We start from the raw sequence: 11,587 nt of genomic DNA on the forward strand, positions 1-11,587 counted from the left end.
GTCAACAGTCTGACATGGCCATATCGACCAGCTGTAATTTTGTAGGAGGAGCTGGGACGGGAACTGGAGATTGCATTCTCTGTGGCACATCACCCTGCCCAAAGAGAAAATGATGTTAGAGATGCTGGTACAGCCATCAACGGGACCGCACTGGGACTCGAACCGACACAAGTGAGTGCCAAGAGATTTCCCATAACCGTGTTTACAGCAAATCCACTCCTAAACACCCAAATGTATAATTATAATCTATTATAATTATGCAAAGAAGTAACATTTCAGAAAGGCCTTCTCATTTCCCATTCTTAGCATTCAATACTTTTGTTTTGCAGCCAATCAACTAAATTAGCCTTAATTCTGTTTCATTCATAAACATAAAGAGGATATTAGAGGGGGAAAAAGTGAATAAATGGGAAATTCACTTAGGAACCCAGGAATTATTTTGTTCTCATGTTTTTCTGGACTACAAACCATCATGGAGAAATAAGGTAACTTAGAGAAGCTTTACTGAATTTGCTAACTGCACCGCAAGAGCCCTTGGAGGAGTTATCAGGAATAACAGCACTTCAGTGCCTGGAAAAGCAGTGGTCTTCAGCACCAGCTGAGTGAAGCAAGGAGAGTTAAAAGGTTCATATACAAAACATGTCCTCACCCAGGACAGGTAAAACCCCAAAAAAGCTTTAGAGGCTATTTGTCCTCACCAGACACACAGAGAAGAGCTGCTTTATACTGCTTCTGACAATTGTCACCTTTCATTGGAAAATCATTTTAAACCTACGCTCACTGATGCTTCCTGAGAACAGAATACAGAAAATATAAATTAGTAGTATTTCAGTTTTACACAGGCTCTAAATATAAAGCACTGAAGTAAACCTCCAAAATGCTTAGGAAAAGCAAAGACTCCTTTCCATTTTAAAAGCATATGGAAATGTAAGTATGGTTGCCAGTGGCAATCCTGATGGTCAGACTGCAGTCTTGAGATATCCAGGCAGGAGAAGGCAGGAGCTCCTGCGACAGCCCTGCCAGCACCTCACTTCTCCCAGGGACTGCAGAAGGGTTGAGAAGTCTGTCTCACTGGAGTATGAAATGGGAGCCTGATTGAGCCAACACAAACATCCCACCCCTACCACCTTTCAGGGAACACCCATTCAGCATCCTGGCCAAGGAGACAGCACTGAACCCCCTGAAAAACTGAAGCTAAATCTCAGCAAGAACTGGTGGGAGAGAAGTGCAGAAACACAAAATGTTTAAAGAAAACAGCCTCTTCTTCCTCCTATTGTTGAACAGGCCTAACCCTCCTGACTGGCTTACAGTTATGCTTTCTTGTTCTAAGAAATTATAACCTTTTAGGAAGCAAGATTGCACTTGGAAAGCCATCAACCTGGCAGCACTCATACCAGTTTTTTCCCGGCAAAGTAGTTAAGACACATTTTCCTAAGATAGGGCCTGTATTTCTTACAACACTACTTCCCCCTTCTGTTTCATTCTCATTTGGAATTTATTTTTAAACTAGTTTCTCCTGCACCACAGCAGTATGCTGATCTCTCACCTTCAAACACCCTCCCAGGCTATATGGCAGCCGTGCCACAATAATAGGACAGTTTCTTCCCATGCACAGCTGTCAATTGTTACAAATTATAATTTGTTATATAAGTGGAAGAAAGGACTCACACCATTCTCAGGCTAGGATCTTCAATTGCTCCTGTGCACACTTGGTGTCACAGGCACCTCCTGCCACAGCTCTCCCTCCCTGTCTTCTCTAGAGATGTGGGGATGAGTTGTATCAGCATTACGTAGCAGCAATGCTCCCTACAGTTGACTGAGGAGACTTCAAAATTAAGGGCAAAACAGCGATGATACATGTCCTGTTTCCTCCTGAAATTTGGATAGAAAAAGGGCAACACAAAGCCTCACATAAAAGCACAGCATAGGTGGATGAACACAGGAAGAACAAATCTATTGCTCAGTGTAAACCACGAGGTTTTGAAACCTCTATGTCCCAAATACTTGGCAATGTGGAAAGGTGCAGAACCTTAAATATAACCTGAAGTTATATTCACACATTCCCACAAGCTAAACTAATATCCATACACAACATGAGACAAGAGTATAAATCTTGCATCATCATCTAGATATAGCCAAGTCCATGAGAAGTCAATCACCTTAGCAGTTCAGAAAATAGCATTTAACTCCATTCACAGGCCAGTTATCCATGTACCTACCAATTATTCTTCTCTGGTTAGCAAAACAGTTTGTTTACCCAAGACTACAAAACTCTGTGGATTTTCTGAAAGAAACCCTTCAGAGAGAAAAGGAAAACAATCACAGATAATACTCCAGAAATCATCAGATTACAGCACATTCTCTTGACTCACATCTGTTGAGTAAATAAGTGCTTCATGCAGACCAGTTTCATCTACTTCCCTCTCCCGCAAGCAGCTGCTGGTTTACTTTCCAGTGAGCTGTTCCAGGACTATATGTGGGGCAAAAGGATTATCTCCAGCAGTCTTTTTCAATTGGGTTTGTCTCAAGCCAGAACTCCTCTTGTTCAATCCCATTCTCCCGGCAACATGCACTACTTAACAGATGCATGGATGCAAACAGGGCCACGGCTGAGAACACCCTCAATGCAGCAAGGAGCAGCGGGCAGCTGCACAGAACCCACAAGGGAATCCTAAATTCAGCCACCTCTCTCAGGAGCAGTTTCAGTTACTTTAGGCCACTACAAAATGTCCTGCAAAAACGAGACTTTGCCTTGTGAAATACCCAGCCAGGGAGGGTAAGAAGGCAGGAACACCAAGGAATGCTCTGAGAACCTTCTTGCTGAGGCTACCTCACTGGAGGCACAAGAGGACTTTCTCTTGCCAGAATAAGTAGCTGGAACTGTTACTCAGCTCAGTTCTGATCTGGGTTCAACAAGCCCTTGAAACTACTTGTTTCCAGATTAAGTCTACTTAAAATGATGACTCAGATAATTTATTTCTTTGAATTTTGTTCTATCATCAAGCGTCTCTTCAATGATGAGTATTTATCAATAAACTATCCTAGATCAATTTTCCTAGGCAGGAAAAATAAAAGCAGAGTCCCTCAAGCTGTGAAAACTGTGTTCCCATACATTCTGCATGCAGAAAACATCTGCTGCAGACCAGATCACCCATCTACTGTAATGCTTTGTCACCACACAGCTTCTTATGAGATGCTTCATAGAAAGGCACAGAAAGGCCTGGGGCAACCAATTATAATAATAACTCACCCCACAAGAAAACTTAATTACTTGAGGTTAGGAGGGTGCCGGGTTTAAGGCCCGCGGGCAGGGTGGGCTCCTCTGCCAGTGCCTGACCCTACACACCCGGCCACACACACAGCAGTGCCCAGCACTGCTCACACGGGGAACATGATCACACACATGGATCCACCCACTCCCACACCTCCACCAGGGAAGAGGGAAGGGCCGTGCAACGACCAGGCTGAGGTTTGCACGGCTGGCTGTGAGCTTAGGGATGCCCTTGTCCCCCATGCTCCCAGTTCCTACCAAAGCATCAGCCTGGAGCCTCTGGAAGCTCCTACTCCTCAGGGCCCTACTTGCATTACATCAGCATCAACAGGCACATAAGGACACTCTGAAATACATAGAGAGAAAGGAAAACCACAATAGAGCAAGTCCTATATTCTCAGACATCCATTAAAGCTTTGTTATTTACCTGTTTATTTCATTTTGGATAAATGTATTGTAAACCAGGCAAATTTCCAGTTTTTCAAAAATCAATATTAAAACGTAGTCTGGTGGGGACAGGTCTCTGTAGGAGCCAAGTTACTCTGGGAAAATGCCTAAGCACTCTCAGTAGTTTCTGAGTTTTATCCAAGCTCCTAAAACAGCTTGGTGATATACAACATGCACTGACTGGTTCCCATCTCATTTCAGATGTCCTGAACAACAGCCAAATGGAACCTGGGTCATTTCTCAGAGACCTGTCCTAAATAGCTGCAAATGAGCTGACTTGTGAAGGCTTTTTAGATGATTCAAAAAATAATCCAGTGAGTGATTGTGGCATTTACATTTGTATTTTAGTACAATACACGGAAGCTCAGTATATTATAAATACAAGAATTACACCTTTGTTTGAAATGTGCACATACATGCATATGGAGTGCTCACATTATCATCACATGTTGGATGGGCAAGCCTAAGCCTTACTTCACATTCTTATGCCAGTCTGCTGAGTGGCAGTCATCCCTCGAGTGTACTTCTACCACTTCTTTTTTTTAGTATGTGTATTTTATTCCTAGTGGAAAGAAAGCAAAACTAAAACCTGCTTTTCTTCCCATTTTGTGCCTATTGCATGACTGCGACCATTACTCATGATTTTCAGGGGTGAGAGGTTCAGATGTGATTGGCACATGTTCCATCAGTAGAGTACACACCAGGTAAACCTACCAGGTATCAATGAAAATGTTCAGCTGGATATATTCTCCTGCAGCACCCTGCCTAGTGCTACTGTGTGCCCTGCAGAAATATCTCCCCAGTGTAAGCATGCAAGGTGCTGCTGCTCTCCCCTTCTGCCAGCAGCCCCAGGTAGATCTGTGAGCAGCTCCTTCCATAGGCTCCTCCTCCACTAGTACATGCCCCCAACCTCCTCTGGCAGAACAAGTCCCACTCACGAGGTCCTGTATGTTTTACCTCCTTTTCTCTGTTCATTCATGATCACACAGGTGTTTTGAGCACTGACCAGTCAAAAAACTTAGTCTATAAAGAACACATCATCATGTTATTTGTCCTCCACCATAGCTCACTTTTCTCCAAAAATATGTTTTTTTCTCACCTTTCTTCCTCCATTCTGCTACTTTCTTTTTTTCCCTTTTGCTTCATTCTCATAATTTACTGTAGAGGGAAGAAGAAAAAGTCTCCTTGAATGAGCTTTTGTTTTTTATGTATGTTTTTTGATACTATCACTGCTACCCTCTCCATTTTCCGAGGGCAGGGCTGCTGCAGGTCAGGGGATATACCACAGACATTACTTTACTTTCGTAGAAAGATTCTCATTTTGGTGCAAACCTCTTCTCTGCATCTGGCTTTACTAGAAGACCACATTCCTCCATTTCTTTTGGTATCCACAGTCATTTATATTACCTTCCAAAAAGTAATTATTTGGAACCAGTTAAGCCTGTATATGAATTCTGCCTTTGTTTAAAACACATTGTACATATGTATATATTTAGACTGTCATTAAATATTTAAGAGGCTGTCTTCAAACTTCAGTAGCAGCAGCTTTTATTCCCTTAACCCTTTGTGAAATGGAAAGCTTGAGGCTAAAATCTTATTGTGGAGGAATGCAGAAAACTCAGCTGCCCTAGTGCTGGGTGACAAAGGCCACCTCTGACAACCAAGGACACTGTAAAGAAAACCAGAGGTTTTCTTTGTTTTCTTTTATATCCTGTTTGCTAGCAGTCTAATCATGATAATGTAATTCATTTTAGTCTGCCTCAGCTTTATCTGCTGAGATGCGTAACTAGGATGCAAATTAATTAGCTGTGACATACAGATGGATCTTTCAATACAATTCACATAGTCAAATACACACATGCCCATCCATGCTTTCCCCAAACAAAGACACTCTACACATTTTTTCAGAGGTCAGGGAGTCACCCTTCTTGGGTTTTTCAATCTCCTAGAGAGGAAACACCACATCCAGCAGACAGGTGAACCTCATGTGAACCCAACACCAAATGTTACATCCTAGATGAAACCCCATCACAAGTAACTTGTGGTCTGTGCAGCCCCAATCCCAATACATCACAACACCACCAACCTGCTAACACCACAAGGCTAGCACATTTTAAATTCTGGTCACCTAATTTACCTGGCTTGGCAAGGCCTCTAACCTAGACCACACCATTCATCCATCATCCTGGCAAGCACTGCTATCTCAAGCCCAGCTCTCCATGGCCAGGGCACCTACACTACTGTATTTCACATGGAGTAGTGTAAATATCACAGCAGAGGATAGGAAAATCAGTACAGAAAAGCACAATATGCAACTCCCAATCCCAATATATGCCAATAGACGTATCCTGGAGAGTATGTTTTTCCTTCTTTTTGATTAAAACCTTGAAGATGCATTGTTAAATCCAAGCCCCAAATGCCTCACAAGAGCCACTCCATGTGCAGTTTTCAAGGCCCAGATCTATTTAGAGACACTTCTTTACAAGCACTACAGCCTCACTGATGATAGGATGCTACTTTACGTGGGTTGAAAAATGGAGTTCCTTCTACAGCTTTCACGGCTGACTTACACATCAGCACAGAAGCATTTCAACTGGACAGCTGTGTCATGCTACCTTGGGGATACGAACCTAGCATATTTTACAAAGGGACTGGAGCACCAGGCGTGGCCCCTACGGGCACAGGGGGCCAGAAGACACAGGCCCTGGCAGGACACGGCGCTGGGAGAGCAGCAGATGGCACACTCGGCTGTGCATCGGCACCGAGGCACAAGTGAGAAGGGGCAGCAGCAAACTCTGCCAGGTGCCCTCACTCCAGTAAGATGTGGGGTCAAAGAGTTGCAGAATCTGCAGCTGTTCGCTAGAGCAAACCCCTTCACCTCAGCAGCTTGACCACAGACTGAGCTTGCCTCAGTTCTCGGAGTGATCTTATTTTCTTAATAGCATCAGTTTTTAGTTCCTGTCTTTTAACAGCAACATTGCAACAAATGTTGAAGCCCCCCACCCCAGATACAGCCGCATCCTAGTGGCTAGTATGTTTTTTGTATGACTAGCACAGCATAGTGGGTACAGATGGGTACATGCTATCATACCCCCTGAAGGTTGCTATATACAAATCTCACCACAATAAGTGCCAAAGACACTTTAGGGGGAGCAGAACTCATAGGGAGAGGTCTATCATGTACTAGACCAAATGGCACAGCTGTAAAAAAATTGGACTCATGTGAAGCTACAAGCAGGTGTATTTGGTTTTATGACAACTTGACAGCACACACACACAGTAGTATACAGCAAATAACCAGGATTTTTCCCATCTGTAAATTAGCTCAAATTGCTCAGATCTAAAACCAAAAACCAACGCACCCTGAAAGTCTGAAATTGTCAGGTCTCCCTTCTTTCCCAAAGCATATATTCCCTGAAGGAGATCACAAGCCACAGGGACTCCCAGGTAACAAATAACATGAGCTTAGTTTAGTATCTCTACTGATCATCTGGCACTGATGCTGTATCACTTCCACATGTGCATTAATTCACCACTCACCCATCAGTGTTCTGAAAATGAATAGGATTAAAACCCCACCGAGTACTGGCACTGCTTTTTCCTCTCCTCTGCAGCAGAATTACAGTAACCAAAAGGTGAGCAGAGTTCACCCAGGCAGTTCATGCAGGCTTCTCGACTTTGCAATGCTGACCTTCCCAGTCTCTTCCCAACCCCCCGGGGATAGTTTCGGTGGAGAAACAGCCAGCCAGTCGGAAATTTTCACCAGTATTAATGCCAACGTAGTTTCTTCCCAAAAGCTCTCCAGGAATATTTTTCCACCAACGTTCCCCTGTGCACCACAAAACCCTCCAGCCGTTGGCTGCTCTGGGTGCAGCTCCACTGCACATCACGCAGCACTGTGATGTGTATGGCTGGTCTCTTTTAATTCAGTGTGTAATTCATGCTACCCAGGAAATAGTCTCATGTGAAAAACTTCATATACAGGCACCTATTCCGCAGCAAACATAGCGGTGGTCGGCATTTAAATAAACTAATCAGCTGCAAACAGCTTAGTCAGCATTGCAATCCTGGAGGTAATTCCCAGAAGCGATTTTCCCGGCAGCTATATATACAAACCTGAAAAGCAGACTGGAAGACAAGGGCAGCAGTACAGCGAGACGAAATTTGGCTTCACAGTGACATTACCAACAAATAAAAATAAAAGTCGAGGAAAGGCAAGCAACCAGGCGCTCACAGAAACACACACTGAGCTCGCATCACTGGTGTATCCTCTGACATATAAAAACGAGAAACTCAGACACAGGACACAAACACAGCCAACATTCCTTCCTTCACTGATACTGCGCTGGTTTGAACTGAGAGAGGAAAAACGGCAAGGCAAGTTACTGGCTTGTCTGTGGAGATACACACAGGTCACATGCCAGGCAGTGCTTTTTGTAGAGGGCATCCCTAGCCATCACCCTCAGCAACCAACCCACTTCGGGAGCCTGGCTCACATGCGACCTGGAGAGAGCTGAGCACTCGTACAAACTTTGTCTCAGGGCGGGGAAGGCACAGGGCATCTGGCCTAAGAGGCGCTGGGGACACAAAAAGCAGTGCCAAATGCCAGCGCATCCTCCAACAGCACCTCCGCCGCTGGCAAGGCTTGGAAAGCCAGCAGGCTGCGCGTGCAGGTCACCAGTCCCTGGGCTGCAGGACCCGCATCGCCCTTCCGCGCCCCCCGCCAGCTCCCCCGGCCAAGGCAGCACCGAGCCAGCCGGCAGCCCCGCGGCTCACGGGAGGAGCCAGCGACTCGCCCAGAGGCGCGATGAATGCCGTCCTCTGGCCACTGCCGGCGCATTGGCACACATCTGCTCCCATCTGCCCGGCGGCCCGGGCCGCCTGCAGCGCAGGGCACGCCGGCATTCCCCGAGGATACAAGCACGGGGAAAGGGCACCGCTCACTTACTTTTCGTATTCGGCGTTGTCTCGATCGCAGCGCGAATCCTTGTGCTTTTGCCAGTCTTTGCCATGCTTGCAGGTGGTCAGGAGGACAACATCCTCTCCGTTATGGACGTGATATAAGGCATTCCTGGTGTCTGACCCTATCCCCGTCAGGTACCTTTTCCCCTTGAATACCAACATGTACTTCCTGAGAGGAGGGATGGTGTTAAACCTCAAAAATCCCTTCTCCCCTCCTGTCCTAGGATGATCCTTAGAAAAGAGCGGGATAGAAACGTCAAAGTTGGGTCTGAAGTTTTCAGTACTGATGCTGGCTTTGGCCAGCATAGCCTGGCCAATGTCGAACCCCACATCCTCAGTGTAGTCGGGCCAGGTACCAGAGTATAAATTAAAAATTAGGTGGTTTCTGCCGTTGTTCCACAGGTGGAGGCTCTGCACCTTGGAGCGGAGGTTGTGCACATACTGGGGCGAGAGCTGGTCTCGGTCCAGCGTGTCCAGGCTGAGGACGAAGAGGCAGGCCTGCCCGGGGTCCGAGGTGTAGAACCGGGAGCCCTCGATAGCGGCCAGGACGTTTTGGTAGCTCTCAGCGATCTTCTCCCCCTTCTGCTGCGGGTACACGTAGACCTTGAAGCCGTTTTTCCTGCACTGGGCGAAGTCGAAGCAGGACTCCATGCGGCAGCGGCGCCCGCGGTAGAGGCCGGCGCTGGAGTCCCGCCGCTGACGGGGGGAGACGCGCCCGCCGCCCTCGGGGCCCGGGCGCTCGGCGGGCGCGAAGGGCCGCAGGGCGTCGGGGAAGCGGGGCCAGGGCCGCTCGGCGCCGCCGGGGCGCGGGCCATGCCGGCTACCGGGCGGCGGGTGCCGGGCCGCCCGCAGCCGCACACCTCCCAGGTACAGCAGCAGGGCAAGACAGGTGCCGGCAGAGAGCAGCGTCAGGTAGCGTTTTTTGGCCTGCATGTGTCCGGCGGGGGTCCGGGGGGCTGCGGAGGAAGGCGGGGGCAGCCCGAGCTCGCCGGGCGCCGCTCTCAGCTCCGCTCCGCCATCTTCCCGCCGGCGAGCGCTTCAAACTCTCTTCGCCCACCTCCGCTCGGCGCCGTTCCCCAAGCCGCCGGCCGCGGCCGCGCATGTGGGCAACCGCCGCAACTTTCTCGCCGCCGGTGTCTCAGGGGCGGCGGGCGGCGGCCCGGCGGCGGCCCGGCGGGGCGCCCCGCATGCACTCAGGGCCGGCCCCCCGCGCGGGGCGGGCACCGGGCAGCGCCGCTCCCACCTTCCCGCCGCTGCCGGCGCTCGGCTCCGCCACGCTCCCGCCCACCCCTCTCCGCCCCGCGCCGCCAGCCCAGCCCAGCCCGGCCCGGCCCAGCCCCGCCGGCTCACAGCCCGCGGCCGCCGCGCCGCAGCCTGACGAAGCCCCGCATCGCCCGGCGCCCCACGCCTGGCCCGGGCGCCGCTCGCTCGCTGCTCGCCTCGCTCCCGCTGAATGGCCCCCAGGACAGAGCAGCGGCGGCGAGGACCCTCCTATTCTCCTCCTCCCTCTCTTTTTTCTCCTCCTCCCTCTCTTGCTCGCCCCTCCTTCCTTCCCCGCCTCCCCCGGGCCGCGGCAGCAGCGGCCGCCGAGCGCCGCGCTCGCCCACCCCGCCCGCCCGGGGCCGCGACCCCCGCCCGCCGCACCCGGCCCGCGCCGCCCCCGCCCCGGCCCCGCGCGCTGACCTCACCCCGCCGCGCACCCCGCGCCCCCATTGGCGGGCGTCACGTCCGGGGGGGCGGGGCTTCCGCCGCGCCCATTCATAACCCGGCGGGCGGGGGGCGCCGCTGCTGGGGCGGCGCTGGGGGCTCTGGGTGGGTGCTGGACGCGCCCGGGGCTGCCCCGCGGGGTGACATCCAGTGAGCCGCGGGATGCATCCAGTGCCTCGGGAGCTCCTTCGCCCCCTGCCCGCGCCGCCGCCTGCCAGTGCAGCCCCCGGCCGAGGGTGCCCCGAGCCGGCTGTCCGCCGGCCGTGCCGGCGCCGCCGCTGCCGCCCCCTGCCGAGTGCGGCGCCGCTATGCTGGAGGGGTCCCGAGGGAACTGACCCAAGCCGGGGCTGAGACCCAAAAGCCCAGTAAGGAGGCGCTTGGTAACCAGCGTTCCGAGTGCTGCGGGCAGGGCTGGGGGCCGTGGTCGCGCCCCGCCATCGCCGGCCGGGATGCGGTGTGGTCGGCATCCCCCGAGCAGGCCCGCCGCACCGCTGAGGCCGCTCCTCGGCGCTGGCAGGCAGCAAAACGATGCTGATAAACGAGTGGTCTGTAGAGAGCTGCCTAAGCGCCCAGCCATCCCCGCAGCTTGTATTTGAGCTTAACCTCATCCCCTCCTTGGCGTTCAGTTCCATCGCCAGCAGCCTGTGTTCTGCGAGAGCCCCCATCACTCGGGCGGGGTGGCCCGTTTGGTGAACCCAGGCTGGAGGGATGACAGGACACAGCTGGGGCCCCAACTTCTTTTGGCACCCACGGTGCTGGAAGGGATGATTGCAGTGCCAATGAATGTATCCGTTTCGGTCCTGCTAGCTCAGCAAGTAATAGTGGGGAAAGCACCTGGGATGGGCTTCAAGGTGCTTGCACAAGACCCCGGATGTCAAGTAACTATCTGATGCTAAAGTCTGTACCAGCGTGTTTTCCTTATTGCTCATATCCTATATTAAAAATGTAATGGATTTGCCTTTCCTGCATTGCAATTCCCCTCTCCAGCTGCCAGATGTAGAGGAGTCTTACACCACCTGAGGGACAGAAATCTTGCATCAGTCAAAAGCTTCCCTACCCCTGCACTCTTCCATGCATGTCCCAAGAATGAGCTGAGGCTGCCGTTGTGTCCTTTCCTCTTCTCCCTGTGCTGGTGCTGAGGAAGAGAAATGTATAATGTGTGTGAAGATTGTGTGTCTTCAGGAAATGTGGCTTACTATG

General features: G+C 50.7%; 1 protein-coding gene across 1 annotated transcript in view; it reads right to left on the bottom strand.

Moving 5' to 3' along the window:
* Positions 1-9,748, bottom strand: part of EXT1 (exostosin glycosyltransferase 1) — a 175,663-nt gene extending 165,915 nt beyond the window's left edge. The window contains exon 1 of the mRNA XM_021546410.4: positions 8,667-9,748. Within this exon, the coding sequence (XP_021402085.1) occupies positions 8,667-9,613 (947 nt within the window). The 5' untranslated portion in view covers positions 9,614-9,748. The remainder of the gene's footprint in view (positions 1-8,666) is intronic.
* Between the last annotated feature and the right edge of the window lie 1,839 nt (positions 9,749-11,587).

Source organism: Lonchura striata, chromosome 2, assembly GCF_050655825.1.
Source record: "Lonchura striata isolate lonStrDom1 chromosome 2, ASM5065582v1, whole genome shotgun sequence".
Taxonomy (NCBI): domain Eukaryota; kingdom Metazoa; phylum Chordata; class Aves; order Passeriformes; family Estrildidae; genus Lonchura; species Lonchura striata.